The sequence below is a fragment of the Phoca vitulina genome, unplaced genomic scaffold (assembly GCF_004348235.1).
Source record: "Phoca vitulina isolate PV1807 unplaced genomic scaffold, GSC_HSeal_1.0 scaffold102, whole genome shotgun sequence".
In the NCBI taxonomy this organism is placed as follows: domain Eukaryota; kingdom Metazoa; phylum Chordata; class Mammalia; order Carnivora; family Phocidae; genus Phoca; species Phoca vitulina.
The window spans coordinates 502358-524885 of record NW_022589805.1 but is presented as its reverse complement, the minus strand read 5'-3'; the positions used below and the strand labels follow the sequence as shown (position 1 = coordinate 524885).

Here is a 22528-nt window from a genome sequence, read left to right as displayed (position 1 = left end):
TCACACTGGTGTTTTGTTTTGTTTAATCTCTCCCAGACCTCTGAGCTCTTGCCATGTCGACTTTTTGGTTTTTCAAGGTTATTCAGCCTTGTTTCTTTTTTTTTTTTTTAATTTTTTTTTTTTTTTTTAAGATTTTATTTATTTGCGAGAGAGAGAGAATGAGAGACAGAGAGCATGAGAGGGAGGAGGGTGAGAGGGAGAAGCAGACTCCCTGCGGAGCAGGGAGCCTGATGCGGGACTCGATCCCAGGACTCCAGGATCATGACCTGAGCCGAAGGCAGTCGCTTAACCAACTGAGCCACCCAGGCGCCCCAGCCTTGTTTCTTATTTATATATTTTCCTATCCTAACTCTAGCAAGTTAGCTACTTCCAAGCCTATCTTTTTTCTTTTTTTCCTTCTACCTGCCACCACCCACTCCTTTACCTTGAATTCCCAAGGATGGTGTATTCATGACTGGCTCTGTGTCTCCTCTCAATCTCAGAACAGTTGCATCTTGAAGCTCACATACCTTGCTTTCTTTTCTTTTTTTTTTTTTAAACAGCTTCATTGAAGTATGATTCACACCCTATACGATGCAGCCCTCTGATGTACACAATTCAGCGGTTTATCGTATATTCACAGAGTTGTGCAACCATCACCACTAACTGTATAAGATTTTCAACCCCCCAGAAAGAAGCCTTGTGCCCGCCAGTGGCTGCTCCCTGTTCCTCCACCCGCAGGCCCCTGGTGACCACTCATCTCCTTCCCGTCTCTACGGATTTGCCTGTTGGGACCTTTCACAGATGCAGGGTCATAGGCTCTGTGGCCTTTGGTGACCGGCTTCTCTCACTGAGCATCACATAGCTTTATGTCTGTTTTCAGCGTTTTCCCTTTGTTTGGTTTTCTTTGTCAGCTATTTAGTTGCCGCCTATTCTCAGATGATAAATTGAGTCATTTATCTTCTTCCTGGAGTCTCTTTTCCATTGTCTTTGTTCTGTACTTAAATCTGCAATTTTGAAATTATTAACTTTTAAACTATTATTTTAAATATTAACTATTAAAATCTTTAATGGTCATTTGTCAGTTCTCTGGGGGAAAGAATTCAGTGTGTGACTCCTCTTGTACCTGCTTCAGACGTCTGCTAGCTCCCTCTGTCTGATGGCGGTCTGGCGAATAACCATCGATGAGCTGCTGCTCTGTTTCGGCTCCTGACACCTCTCCTTTTCTCCTTCTTGTTTCACAGCCTGTGATGATTTAAACTCTGTTATATTACTGTATTGCAAGGCAGTTACCATAGACCTTCATTTTTTTGGTTTGTTTTCTAAAACTCCCTGTAGAAAGCCTTTGTCCCTTGTGAACATCCCGTCAGCACAGAGACCTGAATCCGTGTAAGTCTCTCTTCCTGTAGATGTGTGTCATTACTTACTTACCTACTGTCCTCACACTCACTGCCATCCCCCCACGCCCCAATTTAATGTTTTGTGAACATTACTTCATGCCTTTCCTCGGTTTACTGAGTTACTCCTGAGTGCCCCTAAGGACGCTCTAAGAAAGAGCATCATCTCTCCCTTTTTATGTGCATTAACTCATGTAATCCCCACAACATCTCTGTGAAATGCTGTTATTGCTGAGTTCCTAGTGTTTCCATTTTATTGATGAGGGAACTGGAGTTGAGTGTTTATGTCACACTTTTCAACTACACTCAGTCTCTAAAACTGGAGTATGCTTTTTTTCCTCTTCATTCCCTTCAACATTCTGCCCAGTTAGTTCCTCACCCTCAGTAAGTACTCAATAGTCAATTTGTTGGGTAAGTAAATGAGTGAATGAGCAGATGAATGAATAAGATAGTACCTGGCAGGCTCCTTATGGGTGTGTCAAATGTTTTCCTTCAAAGAACTTGTTTCTGTGGCCTTTTTGAAGGCCTGTGGCATAAAAGCATAATTCAAGAGTATTTTAGAGGTGGGAGGAGTGGGTCTCTGAAGTTTTCACCACTGAGCTCTCTTGTGTTAATACTTGGCACCATAGCACATAATGGGGTAGGATTTAGTAAAGGCCAAATACGAAAGTGAAGAAGACGGTACATGGGAACATGGTCACTAAGGGCCTGGTCACTGGCCTTTGGCTGTGATGGCAGCATATTTACTTCTTACGGGTAGAGAGAGGGAGGCAAGGTGCAGAAAAGCATCTGTTCCAGGAGCAGGATGTAGAGCATGTACATGTGTGTTCTAAAGTTTGTTTTGTTAGCTAAAGGTTTAGTCAGAACCAAGTTAAACAGGCACGGTGCCCACCCTTTGTTTCTTTTACCTGCTTGAGTAGCTGTTTCATATTTTATTATTTGGGACTTCATTTTTTGAAAAGAGGTTCAGTTTCATCAACACCCATTTGCCGTTGGAACTTGTGATTTATTGTCAAGTGTTGTGACAACCAGGATGAATCAGTCCTTGTGATTAGTGGTTTTACGTAGGAGCAGAAAGGACAGAGACCCATCCAGAGTGTTTTCATGTTAACAAGCTGCAAAATGTTTTGTTTTATTTTGTTTTCCCCACCAAAACTTCTGGTCTTCTTAAGCAGAAGCAACAGATAATTATGAAATATCGTATCTATAATTTTGTAGAACCTGGTTATTTGATAGATGAATCTTTTAGTATCTATTTTCCTTATTGACTGACTACATTTTATTTTATTTATTTATTTTTAAAGATTTTATTTATTTATTTGAGAGGGAGTGAAAGAGAAAGCATGAGCAGGGGGAGGGGCAGAGACAGAAAATCTCAAGCAAACTCCATGCTGAGCATGGGGCTCAACACAGGGCTCGATCTCATGATCCATGAGATCACAGCCTGAGCTGAAACCAAGAGTTAGATGCTTAACTGACTGAACCACACAGGTGCCCCAACTGACTACACTGTAGTTTAAATAATTCTCATGCTTCTTGGCCATTGTAGACCTAGTTATGAAGAAAAATACAGTACAAAGTGGAGTAACTTTTTAGAATGTTTATGAACTAGGCCAAACTGATTGCCTCTCTTATGTTTATTGTTTCAAATCATCAGCGATGCAGACTTCTAGGCATTTGTTATGTTATGCTGCTAACTCTCAAGGTCGTGTCTCAAAACATCCTTTCCTTCCTGAGTATTCTCCTCTTTCTGCTAAGCTGACATTCAGGTCCTTGATACTGGGTAATGGAGGCTGTCTCACTCCAAAGCAAGCGCCGTGCAGCAAAAGACCATGATAAAGAAAGAGGCCGGAATAGTCTGGCTTTTCCAAAATGGACTTTGGCATACACTCAAATTACACTTAGTTCACCAAAACTAAGCACCAGTCTTGTGCAAGCCACAGTTTTCATCCTCAAAGCTTAAGAATGTTAACCACATCAGTCTTCTTGGTGCATGCAGCCACAGACCAGCCCCCCCCCCACCCCCCCACCAGGTAGGATCGTGGTAGGAATCGTGTCCTCCTTCTGTAGCCTCTGTAAAATGAAGCTGATGAAAAAAGGCATCAATGCTGGTGAGGTTTAAAATCAATTACCAGGAAGGAATGTAAGAAATCTTATTAATCTCCTGTTTATACTTAACAAAATAAATAATTTAGTTGCCTTATTTTGACCTTCTGCTCCAAGAGGGTCATTCTTACGAACTTGGTGTGTCGTGGTTACTCATTAAATCCTTATCTCTTATAAACTCCTTTGACTTGAGACTTTGACGAGGCCAGAACTCAGTCATCCAGCCAGGATACATTTCTAGGGAATTTCACACCATACTGCCTTACTTTACCGGGCTCCAGTTTTGGCAAAAGATTTCACTTTAGGTTTAGCTTTCCACATATAAGCATGGATACCTAATTTGTTGGCCGATTTTGCTTGCTATGGACGCCTACATGCATCTGACTTTTGGAACACTAGCAGCATTGTGTTCTCAGTGCATCATCAGTTGGTCATCTGGGGCTCCCTAAAGAACAGTTCACATTAGAAGCACATTTGGAGCAATGTTCATTTAACAGTTCCACAAATGTTTTTGTACGTGGAATACGAAGAAGACTCCCAGTGATAAGTAAGTCAGACACCCACATTGATAATAATAGCTCACGTTACGAAGTTTTCACTGTGCCGGGCACTGTCATAAAGGCTTCATGCGTCTTCCTCATTTCATCTTTGCATCAGCCCCATGGGGCACATCCTGTTCTGAGCCTCGTCCTACGATAACATATCTTACTCCAGGTCACCCGGTGGAGACGTGGCGGGGCCTGAATCTGAGGGCTCCTCTGCAGAACCCATGCCCTTACCCATCTCTGCATGGCTCATTGTAGAAGCATTGCTTCTGCCACCACGTTTGGGGGAGAGCAGGTTCCTGTTCCCACCGTGACGTCTGGACTCCCAGGTCCCCTAACTCCTTATCACCCACTATGACTGGCATTTCCACAGCTCCCTGGCCTTTCCTAAGTCTCATGCCTGCTCCTTACCATCTCCCCCCGCACCCTCTGTTGCTCCCAGCATGAAGACTCCCAGAGCTGGTGTACGTGGTGCCCTGCACAGGCCCCTGCTCATCTCTGACCATTGCCCCACATGCATTCCCTGTTCCAGCCGCACTAAATTCACTTCCGTCCCTTGACTATGCCTACCAAAGGCTCTTTTTCTGTGGGGCCTGTTCACGAACTGTTATAGCGACACCCACGGCTTGATAGCAGCTGCTCTAGCCCCTGGCCCTGTTGGCTTTCACTGGGCTGATCTCTCTTCATCTTTCAATCCTTAGCTTGGAGGGCACTTGATCCAGGAGGCTTCCCTAACCCCCAGATCTGTAAGGGGCCACCCTCCTGTGCTTCCCAGGGCACCCTCACTTCCTAGTCCTAGGATTCTGTACTCATACCTGCTCGCTGTCTAGATCCCTCCTCCGGCGACTGCCCCATACAGGTGGGGGTCATGGCTGACATGTTCACACCTGTCCTCTCCACACCTCTCACAGTGTGTGGTAAATAGGAGGCACTTGATGAGTGATGAATGAGCAGCGACTGGGTCGTCACTGTTGAGAGTAGCAACAACAGGCCTCAGGGATGTGCACCCCGAGGCAGCATCAGAGTTTGTGACTACAGAGCTGGGCCGCTGTCACTCGCTCACGTCCCCTGGTGGAGGGCATGCCTCTGTTTTGAAGTACTAGCTTCAGCTCCATGCATGTATCTGTTGGGCTCAGTCTGTGCTCTTCTGGTCTGCTGGCTCAGCCTGTTCTCTGCTTTGGTTGTCACACCTCCAGGAAAGGCCTCCTTCACTTGCTCTGGCAGGTGTGGAGCTGCATGGTGGGGGGAGAGGGGATAAACAATTATCTGAGCAAGGACTTCCAAGAGCAGAGCCTCTCTGGCTGCCCTGGCTTTGCCTTCCCTGGGGAGTCCTCACCCACAGGGAGCAGAAGCCTCAGGCAGGGGAGCCACCAGCATCTTGTAGGGATCGCTGATCTGGGGTCAGGACCGGCTACAGACATAATGAAAACCTCTTCCTGCAGCAGCAGCTCCTCCACACTGCATTCTTCCTCCTTCCTCCTTCCTCCTTCCGCTCCCCTGGGCGGCCCTCTGCATCAGCATGGAGTGCCAGCCAGGGCCTTCCCCGCTCACTGCAGGGAGACTCACAGGCCGTCCGTTGTGCTCTCGGGAGAGCCCATTCGAGCAGCTCCAGGGAACGGGCCTTTCCATGCACTTCTTTGACAAAGCCAGAAATAAGCCTACCAGCATGGAGACTCCAAGTTAGGTCAGAAATAGCACTTTTCTCTGGTTAGCCCACAGAGGTTGCATTCTTTGACTCTCCCAAGGCAAAATGGCAAGTGAGTTTAGTGTCTTCTGTGACGGAGTCTGAGGAATTCACACAAAGGTGCTTTTACTCCTCTGTCATATTCCAGTTCATGCTTCCATTTCAAGTTGATACATGGATTTAGTTGTGACTGTGATTGACCCTGTACACTGTGTATTTTTGTTGGAGGAAAAAAAGACATATGGAAGTTCTGGACCTTAGTTAAGAGTGAGTATTTCATGGTCTTCTTTGGGGTGAGTTAATGTCCAAAGTTACTTATCTAAGTCTTTCGATTCCCATCTATGATTTGGCTGTCCTCTAGGATCTCTCTAGGTGACTTAAAAACACACACCATATAGTATTTTTATGAGGAGAAAGGGAGATGAGGAGAGATTGAACGAAGAAATGGGGGTGTAACCATAACATGATGAAGGATAATTAAGTAATCCCTAGGTTGTTTAATTAATTTTTTTAAGTAATCTCTAATCCCAGCATGGGGCTTGAGCTCATGATCCTGAGATCAGGAGTCACATGCTCCACCGACTAAGCCAGCCAGGCACCCTCCCTTTTTTAAGTAATTACTTTTTTTTTTTTTAAAGATTTTATTTATTTATTTGACAGAGAGAGACACAGTGAGAGAGGGAACACAAGCAGGGGGAGTGGGAGAAGGAGAAGCAGGCTTCCTGCAGAGCAGGGAGCCCGATGCGGGGCTCGATCCCAGGACCCCGGGATCATGACCTGAGCCGAAGGCAGACGCTTAAAGACTGAGCCATCCAGGTGCCCCAAGTAATTACTTTTAAAGCATTTATTAAACTATACTGAACATAAGCACCTATGTGGGTTTAGGAGTGTAGACCCCTCACCTCAGATGTTTCCGTGATGGCTTTTCTTTTCTTTTCTTTCTTTCTTTCTTTCTTTTTTTTTTAAGATTTTATTTATTTATTTGACAGAGAGAGACATAGCCAGAGAGGAACCACAAGCAGGGGGAGTGGGAGAGGGGAGAAGCAGGCTTCCTACCAAGCAGAAAGCCCGATGTGGGGCTCGATCCCAGGATTCTGGGATCATGACCTGAGCCAAAGGCAGCCGCTTAAGGACGGACGAGCCACCCAGGCGCCCCACTGAGCCACCAAGGCACCCCCCGTGATGCCTTTTCATTGCCACTTTCTCCTGAAGCTTAAACTCTCCAAGAGAGGGACTTTCTTTTGTTCTTGACTCTATTCTCCAGCTATAGCCGACCCCAGGCCTAAAACAAATGTTTATTGAACAAATTACGTTGCCACTCCCCTCAACAGATTTGCAGCGTGGTGAACTTTCAGTAAGGACTAACAATGGATTCATTTAAATAAGATTTGCTTCCTTTTCAGAAATTGCTTGAGTTCTGCCTGGAAAAGCTGCTGCTTAGTATTTTCCCAGCAGATAGTTCTTCTGAAGACCTGGAGCAGGGACCTACCTGCCTGTTAGAGCTGCCTAACAGTGTAGCATACTTTAGTGTGTTATTTCAGCCTTTAATAAGAATTGTAAAGATATTGGTTAATTGTCCATTTAACTGTTTTTTTAAAAGATCTTATTTTTATTTATTTTTTTAAAAAAGATTTCATTTATTGACAGAGAGAGAGAGAGAGAGTATGAGCAGTGGTGGGAGCGGCAGGCAGAGGAAGAAGCAGACTTCCCGCTGAGCAGGGAGCCCGATGCAGGACTTGATCCCGGGACTCCAGGATCGTGACCTGAGCCGAAGGCAGTCGCTTAACCGACCGAGCAACCCAGGCGCCCCCAAAAGATCTTATTTTTATTTATGAGAGAGAGAGAGTGGGGGGAGGAGCAGAGTAAGAGGGAGGGCAGACTCCCATCTGAATGCAGAGCCCAACTTGGGGCTCGATCTCAGGACCCTGAGATCATGACCTGAGCTGAAACCAAGAATCAGATGCTTAACCGACTGAGCCACCCAGGTGCTCCCCCCCCACCTTTTTTAATGAGGATTTTGTGAGAGAATAAAATTATCATAGACTACAGCTTGACAAAAGCTGCATGTTCTTGCTATGAATGTTTAGATCCAACAGAAAACTGATACTTGATCATCTGTATCAAGGGAGGTTTTAATTACTCCTGTGGTGCACATTACGGTTTCACTTTTCGTGGCAGTTTTGCAATCCTGACATAGGTAACATGGTCCATATTCTAGATCACCCTCGCATATAGACTGACTGAACAAAATAAGCCCAAGAATGTCTAGGGTCAACCATCATTGTCTGCTGAGCTACCGGCACAAAGCAGTCATGTGACCCTTGCATAGAGGAGCTTTTTAATGCTCATTTCAGCCCCCCAAGGTAAAATGTGCAGCCAAAGTTCAAAGACAACATGATATAAGTAAATGGTGTGTCTCGGAAGCAAACATTCTCCCTGAAATATGCGCATCTCTGAAAAGATCATAGAAATCAGTAGTAAAATATGACATTCATATTTTCACTTTACTCTCCACTTTTCAGGAGCATGTCCTGCATAGAAAGCAAGATCGAGCTGCATTTCAACCAACGGTGGTTTCCATCTGTGCTGATTGTAATTTTTATCCATAGGTTTGAAGACATACCTGATAGCGGGTCAGAGAGCGAAGGAGTCTCATTGCAGCTGTTCAGAGGCCTTGCTTTCTGGCTTTGAGGTCATTGACGGCTCACGGGTGTCCTCGGGTCCTAGGGGACAGGGGACAGCATCGCCAGGGAGTGTCAGTGACTTGGCGCAGACTGTCAAAACCTTTGATAACCTTAAGGTTAGTTTTTTTTTTTCTACTTCTAAAATTTTATATTAATTCTGCAGTAGAACATGTGAAATAATAAGCAGCCTTTGGGTCTGTGGCAGACGACTTGGAATGCCCTTCACTTTGGTTTTTTGCGATTTTTAAATTTAGTATGAAGTAACCAGCATTTTGCATTTTTTAACATCTTTGCTTTTTTGACATATTATGCACCTCCATTTTCTTTCCACACTGCATCAATTTGCTTCTCACTCGAGCTGTTGTTTTCTTTTCCTGAGACCTATGCTGTCTTTTGGGGATCTCTGAAAGCTAATGATAAGTGATAGTAAAGGTGATTCTTCTCGCAGCTTGCTTAGTGAGCTCGTTTGTATCTTATTTCAGAGACCATTTTCCCCAGTGCTCCTATGTCTCTTGAAATACAATGTCTCACGATTATTTTAAATTTTGTTTGTGTGGGTGAATCTTGTGGTGTAGCTCACTGAAAGAGTGTGGGCTTGCCGGGAACATTACAGCATTTCATTGTTGGGGCAGAGACCTCCTGGTGGCTGTCTCCACATACCTATTTCTGTCATCATCAACTGCCACAGGATTAACATGGCGGGCCATGGGTATAGGAAACCACGCCAGTGTATGAGCTGCTCCTCAGTTTTCACATGTGATTTCATTTCCCCCACTGGTATCTCTTATTTGTTTTTACTGTTGAAATATTTGCTGTTTCCATTTGAAAAAAAAAAAGAAAAAGAGAGATAACAGTTCCCCTTCACTGTGTTGTGCTCTCAAATAATCAAACGATATGTTGGTCCAAATGATGGCCTGTTGTTACAGCTTTAATCCAGTATGTTCCTGTTTATCCACATTCATTCACAGCTTTGAAAGCCAGCTCTGCTGGTATTTAAGTTCAACAGGATCATAACGTGGGCATCCAGGTCATTTCCCTCCACCAGAATCCGTAGTCCCTGTCAGCCAGTTACTTTGTGTAATTCTCATGCTCAGGTTTATTAATAGTACTTGTGTATCATTTTTATCATATGCTTTGTTAATTTAGTGCAGGGTTTTTCACCGTCAGCACTAGGAACGTTTTGGGCCAGGTAACTGTTTGTGGTGGGGGCTGGCCTGTGCAGTGTGGGATATCGAGCAGCATTCCTGGCTCCCACCCACCAGATGCCAGGAGCACCCACTCTTCCCATTATGGTGATGGAGAATGCCTCCAGACACTGCCCAGTGACCCCTGAGGGTTGAGGGAGGGTAAAATCCCCTCTGGTTGAGAACCCATGAGGTAGGGTACTAGACGCGGTCCTTTCCCATGTCCTCTGCATACTGCTAATGTCTCTGAAATTTCCTTACTGCCTGCACACTTTCAAGACAGCCTCTGCTCCGGGCGATGTTTTGCAGCAATCAGGAAGAGGAGCTCTCCGCTCTCGGGCTCACAGGCTGTCCCTGAGCGTGGGCAGGAACCATTGTAGAGGGAGAAGTTGAAAACGTGGTTTTCCAAATATAGCTTCATTATTTAGAGAGAAATTATTTCCTCCGGGCTTCAAACTGAGCTGTATTTAAGTAGAGAAATAGAGCTCAAATTCAAAAATAAATGATGTGTTGTGTTTGCCTGCCATGTTAGATTATGTGTATGTGTGTTTCTAGCCATAGCACCTAACTTCCAATTTTAGTGACAGCGATTTGATGCTAAATTGACCTAAAAAGGTTTTCTCTTATCCCAGAGAACATTTCTTGTTCTAGTTAAATGTATATAGTTATAGTTAAAGATATAAATGTATTTATCTTTATTTTAAAAATCTGGATAGATAAAAAACTATTTAGCGTATTCTGTTGTCATGTATAAATTTTTAAATAGTCATTGAAAGTTTTCTGAAAATCTTGTGATCTATTAAGTTAACTGTGTCTGCCAAAAAGAATTTTAGTGGGGGGAAAAGATCTTTGTGTCCCTTCCAGGGAGGAAGGACGAGCTGGATCTTGAAGTATAATTTCTGGGATATTTTCATGTGAGGACATCTGAGATGAGGACCGCCCCCGCGGTTGGAGTGGAAGGAGCACAGAGAGGTAGACAGCGTGGTCTTCAGGCTTTGCCAGTCTGGGGAAGTCATGTGCAGTCTGGCCCCTTTGCTTCTAGTTCATGGGGTCAGGTAAGAGCAGGCCTCTGTGAGTGCCTTGCAAATAGTATGCGCTGGGTAACTGAGTGAGTTTTTAGGAGCTATCGTCAAGCCTGAAAGAAAACTGAGGTCCGCTTCAAGGATTACATACATTCTAATCTGACGTATAAGTCTTTCTTTTGGGTAAGAGTTCTCACACAACAGAAAAAATACTGGCTGCTCACTCATAGGTTCTTGGTGTAGATTTATCCTGTGCACTTGTCCCATGTGTCATTAGTTTGTTGCCTTATGTCTGCACTACGGTTAGTTTTTCCGTTTAGCTAGAAGCACTGAGTGGTTCCTCCTAATCATTTGCCAGGGTCTGTTGACTCTCCCTGTGAACGAGCTTCTTTCCTTTGTGGCTGCTGCCCCCTCGTCCAGCAAGAGGTGGTTCCTCTGTGGACTTCTGTCACCAACCCCGCATCTCCTTGCCCAGTGCGGGAGCCCTGGCTCGCGGAGGGGGCCTGTGTCAGGCAGTGTTTCCCTTCAATGTACATTCTCTGAGCAGAAGTTTCTCAGGTTGGAAATAGGTGGCAAGTATGGAAAAAGCATTCTGTGGTCAAGGACACCTGCACAGTTCTGGGCTACATGCTGTAGAAAGGGTCTCTGTGCTCCAGGACATCTCCGGGAATGCCGGAGAAGGACACGTGGCAGCTCCCTGAACCTGCTACTGTCCACGTTAGGCCTCCAGAGAGGGATGTGGCAGCGGCATTCTTGGGCTTCTGTGACCACAGACTTCTTTCTTCAGGCCACACCTTTTGGGGGAATGATTGTCTAGTGGAAGGAGTTTCATGCAGGAACCAAGAAATTAGGGAAAGGTGTTGAGTGAATATTCCTCAGGTGAATGCATGTGTGCCTTGACCTGTCGCTCCTGTCACCTGCAGTGCACCTCACTGTCCCTATCCCTCTGAGCTGCTCTTCCTTGCCCTGTTCAGTGTCATTGGAGTTTCCAGTGACTCCTCCAGCTAACAGTGCTGTCTCCCCATCTTCACATCCTCGGTCCATTCAGCTGTAATGTACACCTTTACTTGTTTCTTACGCAGCTTCCTGTGAGCTCTTTGAATGCGGGTAGAACCCATGTGTGAAATAACTTACGTTTTTCCCAAGTGTACAGCCCGGCATGGGGTAGATAACTATAACTTTCTTTTGGTTTAAGTTTTTTTCTTGAATGATACACAGAGAACTGTAGCTCTGCAGAGCTAGGCCAAGAAGGACCGAGTTCAGAAGCCCAGGCAGAACTGAATAGAAGCAGGTAACGTCAGCGAAGCATTTGTTTTCCACTCCTTGTGTACATGTCCCATGTGAGTTGTCTCCCAGTTCACAGCTGGAGGATTTTTACCTAATATTTCATTAAATAGTATGACTACTGTGATGACCTAGTAGTGACGTCAAAGGTCAAAGGGTTTGGCCCTGAGGTCATAGGTCAGAGGGACCCCTTCCCACACCCAAGCCTTGGCTTCTTCAGTGACTGGCAGTGAGAGTTTCTCATCAGGAAGACCCTGGATAGTGTAATGGGGGGGGAGAGGAGTACTACTGTGGAAAGGGCTTCTCAAAGCCTTGGTCTTGGGACTGTGAGCAAGTCATTTAGTTTCTCTTGGCCACAGTGAGATGGTAATGACTATCTCCCAGGTTTGCTGTGAAGATCAGCTGAAATAATGTCCATGAATATTAGGTTTGGAGTAGAAGCTCTGTTAACACTGGACACGCGTGTATTCACTCCGCATGGAGAAATGGACACTGACTGTGGTAGGAGTGAAGAAGGGCAGGAGGAGACAGGTAAGGCTTTGATTTGCCCACAAGGAGTCACTGACTCTCTCAGGAAGGTCTTGGCTTCTCTGTTCTGATATGAGGGAGGTTCTTCAGTTTTTGCTGTAGGGGATGTAACCACGTCACACATGGGACATCAGAGCATGAGCAACTTGGCCCGTTTAGTGTGACCTCAGCTCTCCAGGGGATGTCTGCTGCTCCTTCTCCATGAACACTGTGGGTGATGGACGGATTGAGACTACCTGTGCCAAGGAACATAGCTGGTCAGGCATCTTCGTGAAGAACAAAGAAATGAAAACCAAACATGTGGGTGGTTTTTTTTTTTTAATCACATCAGTCCCAACCAGTGAACTTTGTGAGTGGTGAAAGCATCTTAGTTCATCTCTAACGGGCCTCATTGGAAAGACACCTGCTCAGCTAGTCTTTGTGAATTTAATCTTAATCTATTATTCAGAACCCTGGGGCTGTGCGCTCATAGGGCAATTCTACATGTTTACAGTTAGTAATGAGGCGAATGATGTAGATTCACCCACATGGGGGCAATTTAGGAAGGATCTGTTCTGTTTTCAAAAGGGTAATACTTTCCCTTTGAGGTCAGTAGCCCCAGGGACCATCCTTCTGTGGCAGTCCCTATGACTTTTTTAATGACTCTAAATAAATGGTCACTTCTTTTATCTCCCTGTTATTTGTATGTAAAATAATTATGACTAGGCTCCGTGGGATCAGTGTGAGGAGGCAGTGGGCCTTTTAGTTCATTTCAGAAATGGAAAAGGTAGTAAATATCTATCTATCTATAGTTTAGACACTAAATAAGTATTTCTTATAAATGGCGGTCGAATTGGTAGTGGTGATGGTTGCACAATTCTGTGAATACACTAAAAGCCACAGAATTATATATTCTCTAGATGGGTCATTTGCATGGTATGTGAATTCTATCTTGATAAAGCTGTTATAAAATAAATAGTAGTCTGATTGCTCGCTCTGAAAGGTGAACATAAAGTAAGTTTTTTTAAAAAAAGACGTTCAGGTTTTATCTATATTTCCAGTCATGTGTGTTTCCTTCAGCTAGGAGAAAGCCTGTCCCATGGAAATCAACACCTTACAGAAGAGTTCCAGCTGATGGAGGTAGAAGGAGTGAGGGAGAGAGAACCAACACTAGAACACCACCGTAGTATTTGCTGCCAGCAGGGTCCCTCAGTGAATTCTAAAATTAGCGGGTAGAAGTTTAAGGAGAAACAGGATATTTCTACAGCCTCCAAGCACTGCCCCCCGCCCCCCGGATATTTGCTGATGACAAAGAGAAGAATAATAACTCCACAGTGGAAAACCTGGCAGGCCCTGCCTCACTGAACGATGAAGGCCGGTATCACAATTAATAAGACTTGCAGTGTCGTGTATGTGCCCCCGCCATGTGATGTGCTGACCAGGGCACGTCACCTCTGTGGGGTCCTTCTGCCAAATCACACAACACCTGACGCCTGACCAGGGCACTGCAACAGTGACAAGTCATTGAAGACGAGAAAAGACCGAGGACCTGCCACAGGCTGAAGGAGACAAGGAGACGCTGAATGCAGCGTGGGATCCTGGTACAGAAAAAGGCGGTTCGGGGAAAAGCGGGGAAATCTGAGCGTAGTTAGTACTGTGCCAGCGCTCACGCTGTAGTCTCGATGGCCATGCCGTGGTTGCCGTGAGCCACTGATGTTCGGGAATGCCGGAGAAGGACACGTGGCAGCTCCCTGAACTGTCTTTCCTGCTCCCCATAAGTCTAAGCTGTTGCACGGTTTAAATGTCTAATATATATGTATTAACTATTTTACTCTATGTTATTTTAATCATTCTATATAATATAAATGTTAGGTGTGTAACATTGGTTGTATTTCTATTATATATTACATATGAATTGACATGAGAAGATAAGTCCAGCATCATTTAACTGGTATCATCAGGTAGTGAAGTATTACATGTAAATGAAGTTTCCCAAAATACCCAATATTTTCTTATTTGACTTGCTGATGGAATATTCCCACAGCACAGGAATGATCTTCTCACCTCATCAGTCTTAGTTATTACACTCGGTGGTTGTCTAGGGCTGGGGAGTCTGAGCAGGGTTTTATGACTCCACACTCTGTGACTCCGAGATCTTGGGTCTGATTTTTACAGGTTTTTTGTTTTATTTTATTTATTTATTTTTTGCCTCCCGTATTCTCAGACTGTGCACTTTCTATTCTTAAAGCTTCTGGGATGCCTTTCTTTTTCTGTAACAATTCCTGCTTCTCTTTTTCTCTAGTATTTTGGTTGTAGAAATCATCTACTTGGAAGTGTTGATGCTCATGCTAACCCACTAGCTTAAACAATGTCGCACTGCCCCCCATTCCTGCTCCCTGGGAGATGTCACATGCACAGATGGGGTCCAGGCTGCAGCTGCATGGGCTTAAGCTCCCCTCTGTCACTCTCTGACAGTGAGACTCTGGGCAAGTCATTTCTCTTCTCTGCCTCAGTTTCCTGTGTGTGGAATGGAGCAAATCATAGTGTCTGCTTCATGGGTGCTTATGAGGACTGCAGGCAGAGAGCTGAGAACCTCGGGTGGGCCTCAGTAGGTCTGTTTGTTGTTACTGTTGCACGTTTCTGCCTGCCACTTTCAGCCTGAGTTTTGAGCTTGGGAGCCAGTGTTGCTTCTCTTGGTCCTAGGACAGCTTACCAAATAGTCACGTTCAGCAGACTAAACAGGCAAAGCCAGCGCTTTTCTGATGTTTCCTCTTCGTTTCTCAGAAAAGAGGTTTCCCTGCTTTCTTCCTTGACAGTTATGAAAAAGGACAGCTGTTGGCTTAGAAATGATTTATCTTGTGAAGAGAAATAGCCTTGAAGAAAAACCTATTTTATAGCTTTATGCCATATATTCTGAACAGAATGTAGGGTGTGTGTATTGAAATGTGTTAAAAACAAATGCAAATGTGTTCAAGTGTGTTAGAGAAAGTTACCATCTCCCCTCCAAAACCCATGTCTGCGTTGGGGAAGGAGCAGAGATCATCTGGGAAAATGCAGAGATTGCTCTTGGGTGTTCTCCAAGGATCTCGGGTTTCCCAGGCAACAGCCAGCACACGCCTTGACCCGTAGAGTACTCTGTTTTGGGGACCTTAGCTGGTCTTAATAAAGCTTCCCTTGGTGCCAGTGTGCCAGTAGTACCACTTAGAAGCACCAGGAGGTGGTCATAACTGCTTGGGCTACTTGAGGGGAACGAGGCCCAGGAGGTCATAGTGCCAGGATGATTCCTGGGTCCTTCCTATGTGAGGAAAAGAACAGAGAGAGGCTGCACAGTGGTCAGGGACCAGGAGCCTGCAGGCTGACTCCTGCTGCTGACGAACCTTTGTGTCCTCCAAGTGGCCTTGTGGTGTGTTACAAGGATTAACTGAGGCCAGGCGCATGAGACCACAGACCCTGCACACATGAGGATGTGCTCAGCACACAGGTGATTCTCCATCACAGCAGCTGCCGTCGTAAGAGTGATTTTATCTGGCATATCGGGCATGTCTCCCAAGATGGTAACCTACCCCAGATAGTTCCCTAAAGTCCAAAGTGCTCTTCCTAGTGAGGGTTTCACAGCAGGAAGAGAGGCAGTTGTTTAATGGGTAGGGAAACATCTCCCAGAGGTATCTGGGTGCTTGGCAAAAACCAGTTTGTGAGGTGTTTTAACCCTGATTAAAATAAAGCTGGAAAATAGTTAAAGTTTTTGTGGGTAGTGGAGAGGGGAAACAGACCCATCCTCTGTTGCCTGTGGGACCTTTCTGGTGCAGAAGGGACGCTCGCCACACGTCGGAAGGGAATGTCGAGATGTGAGTATGTCTCCATCGGGCAGATGGACTTCTCTAGGATTTTTTGTTTCATTTGTTTTAAAGATTTAATCAATGAAATTTCCCCCAAAAAGCAAAGTAGATGAGGAAGAAATAGAAGGAAAAAAGCCACATTTTCAAAGTACAGTGAAATGATCTTCTGGATCCATGTGCTGTAAGTTCCTGGGGCTGCTTTGCTATAGGCGGGTCTGGAATCCACAGCTGGTTCTCCCCCCCCCCCCCCCCCCCCCCTGGCCTCCCCCCTCCCTGGATGAAGCTGCTGTAGGGGTGCAGAGGGAGTAGTGAGCACTGTTCAGGCCATGGGGGGGTCCCAGCCACAGTGCCTGCTCTCTACTGCTTCCCATGTGACTCTGACAAGCACCTGAACCTCCCCGAGGAGAGTCTCAGAGACCATTTATGAAAATTATGTCTGTGCCTTTGCTCCCTGAGGTTCTTTTGTGGACAGTCTACCAGACCTTACCTCTGTATTAGAACATTTTATCACAGCAGGTACAGGCCGCATAGCCTCTCTGTGTCAAAGGGATGTGGACTTGGGTTGCCCAGTTGTGAAGACCACAGTCATAGGCTCCTGGAGATCAGCCCAGTCCCCATGGACACTCCCAGTCTCCACGGGCTTCCCAGCGCCTTCACAGTCAACCTCCGGAGAGAGGGCACCGTGCTGAAGTTGTGTGCCTTAAGTGTGTGTGCAGGGAATCCTTCGTAGACGGTGTGTGCCCTCTGGTGTCCAGGAGGTTTGTTAGTCTCTGTTGCGTATTTATGGCTCTAAGTGCCTAAAACATCTTGTATGTGTACTTGAGGAGAGAAAAGTACTTAGGAACAAACTGAGACTGAGAGATACCAAAGATGGCTGTCCTGTCTGTGATAAGGACATCATATTACAGCTGCGTGGTCTTCATAACCAGAAGTTTCACTGTTAAGGACCAGCATGTGTTGAGTACCCACTAGCACCTCAGGCAGAGCCCAGGGTGGTGAATGCATGTGTGCATCTGCTCGTGCAGCTTTCCCCCTGCCAGATATCCCCAGTCAGCCACAGTCCTCCCACTGGGCCAGGATGCGGCATCCTCGTCCTTGCCCCCTCTTCCACAACATCATTTATGGGAGACACAGTCCTGTTGTGGAAAGGGGAAACTGAGGCTTGGAGATCCCCCTACCCTAGTCAGTGTTCGAACCAAGATTTGGTCCATGACAGTTTGATTTCGAAACCAGCACCTCTGATCTCTGTGCTACACTACCAGTAAGGGGTAGCTTCTGGGAACTAATTAGAATAGTCTTGTCATGGGGCGCCTGGGTGGCTCAGTCGTTAAGCGTCTGCCTTCGGCTCAGGTCATGGTCCCAGGGTCCTGGGATCGAGCCCCGCATCGGGCTCCTTGCTTGGCGGGAAGCCTGCTTCTCCCTCTCCCACTCCCCCTGCTTGTGTTCCCTCTCTGGCTGTCTTTCTCTCTGTCAAATAAATAAAATCTTTAAAAAAAAAAAAAAGAATGGTCTTGTCACACTACTTCTCTAGTCTTCAGGTGTCAAAAGTGGCCAGAGAAATAACTCTTACTACTTTGTCCTGTCTGCCCAAGACTGGGGAAAGCCCCAGACCCTAAGGGTATGACTCAGGTTAGAGTCTCTCGGACTGTCCCCGTGCCCACCACTCTCCCTGGGCTGCCAGCTGGCCCTTGCAGAGGCCAGTGTTGCCCTAGAGGAGCAACCTGCCACCACCGCCGCCATCAGAGTCATTCTCGCAGCCCTCGCCCCCCGCAGAGGGGTGAAGTCACTGCGCTCCAGTGACAAGCCCAGCAAGACTCCTGAGGGCGCTCCCTGCGAGGGTGTTGGATTTTGTTTTTTCTTTTGAGAAGATCAGTGGCCCCATTAGCAACATGTTTTGACGTTTAACTCAGTCGTTACCAAGGTGCATTAAAATAAATTTATATGTTATATTACTGGCAATTAGAACATTCTGCCCCTGTCAATGATGTCAGTGTTTAAAGAGCTATAGGCATGTTTTACCTTGGTATTGCTGTTTACTCAGGTATGTTAGTTAATGATTTGGCCTGCCACTTTGGCGTATTTTCATTTTTCAAATGAATATGAATGTTCAAACTTGCGCGTTGCATTAGATTCTCAGATGACACAACTCTTTAGAATCTTTCTTTTATTTAATACAGCAGAGGCCTGAAATCTAACTTAGGATGTAATATAGCTCATATCCTTGCCCGTGGGTACTAAGTGATACTTACGTTAAATTTCTAAAATAGTGCCTAGCCTCCTATAATGTGTTCCAGTGTGTAACAGTGCTTATTATGCTAGAAATTGTCAGAATCCCTCTAAATCTGTCCTGCTGCCGTTCGTCTTCTCCATTGGAAGCTCTTAGTTGCTGTCTTGGTGGTGGCTGCCAGTTTACTGGATCCCATTGATAGTAAGAGTGAATTGATTAAGGATGCACTGAGTGCCAGGAGCAAGGCTAGACTGTCTACACATGTCTTCACTTAGCTCTTACCACACATCTGCAAGAGCTGTGGCACCACTGTCGTTTTATAGGTGAAAGGACAGAGGTGAGTAATTTGAACAGGGCATCTCCACACCCTGGTTGTGAGAAGCAAAGCCTGGCCCTTTCTGCTCTACCTGATGGCATTAAGCCTTGACTTTTCTTTTCCAGGTCAGCTAATTGCTCAGGCTTCTGAGAACTCCTAGGTCTGTAAGCATGTCCCTTTGACTTTCCAGCCTGTTTTACCCGAACAGCTCACCATCACACAGAGCTCGAGAACCTCATGTAGCCTAGCGGATGGTTGGTTGGCTTAATAACAGCTTTATTGAGATACAATTCATGTTACCATAAAATTTACCCTTTTAAAGTATACATTTTGGTGGTTTTTAGTGTATTTGCAAGATTGTGCATCCATCACCACAGTCAGTTTTGGAACATTTTCATCACCCATCCAGACACCCATTAGATCCCTCCCCATTCCTTCGTCCCCTCAACCCCGGCACCCACTAATCACCTTACCATCTCTATGAGTTTGCCTTTTCTGGACATTTTCTACAGTTGGAGTCATATAACATGTGGTCCTTTGTGTCTGGCTTCTGTCACCTGACAATGTTTTCAGGGTTCATCCATGTTGGAGCAGGTGTCGGTGTTTTGTTCCTTTTGACGGCTGAATCATATTCCATTCTGCAGACAGACCACATTTAGTTGATCCATTCATCCATTGATGGACATTCGAGTTGTTTCTACTTTCTGGCTGTTACAGACAGCACTGCTCTGAGTATCCATGTACTGGTCTTCGTGTGGACATGTTTCCGTTTTCACTTCATCAGTTTGTTTTTGACTCCTGTTCAAGGGGCTCAGGAACCCTACCAGTTGGTTTCCACCATTCAGCGTGACAGCCAGTTGCAATGATAGACTTGAATTACGGGTTGTGGCCGTGCTTTCTGGGTGTGTTCCTATGGTGTATGTTTTTCTTGTAGACCTGTCCTTCATGCGGCATCATGTTGGCCCCCAAATCGGAAGCTGGTGTAGAAGGAGGAGCGGTCCAAAATGGCTGTCAAGAGGAACATAAAAACAGCACTAAGGTAACAAGCTCTTGGCTGTTGTTCCTGTCGGTTTCTCCCCTGGTGCCTCCACCTGAGGTGACATTCCTGTCTTGTCAGCTTCTCAGTTCCAAGAATAACTCCCCTTAAGTGACACCATTCCACACCTTCTCATCCTGAGGGTTTTGAATAGATCAGTAATAGACCAGTGAAGATCAGGATGGAGAGTCAGGTCTAACCCTTGTGAAATAGAATAATCACATGCCCAGCTGGATGGGACTCCCTTCATGGGCAGTAAGAGCTTAAAGCCACGTGGACTGCAGTAGCTAGGGGAGATCTCTGGGGCTGGAACACGCGGTACAGTGTGGATGTGCAGAGAGAAGGGGGGCTCTGCCGGAGCAAAGTTGCATTGTAAAGAGAGGCTTGGGGTTGGGGTCAGCAGCAAGGACTGCCAGAGAAGTCTCACCTGGAGACAGAGCCAGGGCTGCAGTGGAAAGCAGAACAAAGACCAAATCTGAGAGCCCTTCCAAGAATGCTTATAAAGGCTGAGTCTCCAGGGAGGCCTATGTCTGTTATCCTCCATCCTTGTGTCGCCTGCCACCTTCCCCTGGATGGATCCTCGTACCACATCCATCGCCCTCGCCCCCCAAACCTTCCCACATGGCCCTCTGCAATGCTGATTCTGTGGTTAGCAAGCTCCAAGAGCCTCAATCTTCCATGACCTTCTCTCTACCTCCTTACTGGCTCTTCCCACGATGTCACCTTCCAGGCTGCCTCAGCCCCTGGAGGTGCAATCTGACGAAATAGGGGGATAGGGAGAAGCAAATGGGTGGAGAGGTTGAGCGTCAGGTCAGAACAGAGATGTGAAGGTGCTGGTCAAGCGTGCAGTGGGGCCCCAGCGTGGCAGAGGTCGGGCTGGAATAGCACTGTTGCATGCTCGCCCTGCAGCCTCTGTGTCTGCCCCCCACTACCCTTGTCTTGAGGCAGGCTCCTGGAGCACCGAATTCCAAAACTCAGAACGGACTTCTGAGCCCTCCCCAAGAGGAGAAGCTCACCAACAGTCAGACCTCCCTGTGTGAGATCTTACAGGAAAAGGGAAGGTGGGCAGGAGTGAGCTTGGACCAGTCAGCTCTCCTTCCGCTGAGATTCAAGAACATCCGGGAGAAAACAGATGCCCATTTTGTTGATGTTATCAAAGAAGACAGGTAAGAGTCAACCATTCCCAACGAAAGTAAAGATTTGCAGGTAGGAGTCTCTCCCTTTTTCTGAGTCACCCTATCCCCATGTGTTTGCCCCTCCATTGTCAGTATTTTACTTTATTTTGAAGTAATTTGAAACTTAAAGAAAAGTTGCATGAATAATACAAAGAACTCTCATTTTTTTTGCCTGATTTACCAACTTTTAACATTTTACTATTTTGTTTTATTCTCTCTCTCTCTCTCTTTATGAAATTTATGTGTTTTTTTTTTTTTTCTGGACCACTTAATAGTAAGTTGGATATATCATGCCCTTTGCCCCTAAACACTTTATTTCCTAAATTACAAAGATGTTCTTTTACATAATCATGGTTACCAAATTCAGGAAATCTAACATGGATGCATATTTGATCTAATCTACGGTTCATATTCCAGTTTGGCTAGAAATTTTGGCCACAGAAATGGCATCAGGTATCCCATCCAGAGGCACATTGTGCCCATTTGTCTTCCGTCAGTGATAGTAATTTTGAGCAACCAGGCAAGTGTTGTTGACCTCTCCAATCTGTGGTTATTTTCTCCTTGTGACTAGTAAGCAATACTTTTAAGATCATGCATGTATTCCATTCCTCAGCAAACTTCCCTAAATTTCCTCTCCATCGTGGTTCTTGCTTAAAACAGCCTTTACTATGATGGTTCAGAATGTCAGTTCTCCTACTTGAGCATCAACTGCACATTGGCAGTTGGAGCACATTGACATGGCTCCATCATTTTTTAAAAATTTGATTTATTTATTTTAGAGAGGGCAGGGGAGGGGCTGAGGGAGAGAGAGAATCTCAAGCAGACTCCCTGCTGGGCAGGGAGCCCGACGCGGGGCTCGATCTCACGACCATGTGAGATCACAACATGAGCCAAAACCAAGAGTAGGACGCTTAACTGACTGAGCCACCCAGGAGCCCCTCCATCAATTGTTTTTCATAGTTTCTGGCACCCTGTTCTAGCACAACAGGATATTCCAGGCTCGTCTTATATCCTCCCTAACCCTAGTAAGGCATCAGCCATTTGTCCAAAGAGCCTTTTAGTGAAGAATGGTATTTAGAAATGTTCGTTGTTAATGTCTGACTTAATGTCATGTAGCCAAAGACATATTCTAAATGATTTCAGTCCTTTTACATTTATTGATACTTGTTTTATGGTCTCACATGTGTCTGTTTTCATGAACATACCACATGCACTTGGAAAGAATATTCTACATTTGTAGGATGTTGCGATCCATAAACACAATTAGGTCCAGGCGGTTGGGAGTATTAGATCATCTGTCTCTTTACTTTTTGTCTATTGCTCTATCAGTGTTAAGAGAGGGATTTAAAAATCTTTCATTGTAATTGTGGGTTTGTCTGCGTTTCTTTTTAGTCCTGACGGTTTTTGTTTCAAGTATTTTCATGCTCTTTTTTTTTAGGTACATACACATTTATGAGTGTTATAAATTCCTGGTGAATTGGTCCTTTTGTCATTTTGAAGTGTCCCTCTTTATTCCTGGTAATACTCTGTCATAAAAGCCACTTTA

The 22528-nt window shown here is 45.5% G+C and overlaps 1 protein-coding gene across 2 annotated transcripts in view; it reads left to right on the top strand.

The window, feature by feature from the left end:
* The window catches only part of ADCY9 (adenylate cyclase 9), a 117792-nt gene that overhangs the window by 73454 nt on the left and 21810 nt on the right, over positions 1–22528 (top strand). For both annotated transcript variants that reach the window (XM_032397753.1, XM_032397752.1), the window contains 3 exons: positions 8321–8511; positions 19706–19810; positions 20756–20973. In XM_032397753.1, the coding sequence (XP_032253644.1) occupies positions 8321–8511; positions 19706–19810; positions 20756–20973 (514 nt within the window). The remainder of the gene's footprint in view (positions 1–8320; positions 8512–19705; positions 19811–20755; positions 20974–22528) is intronic.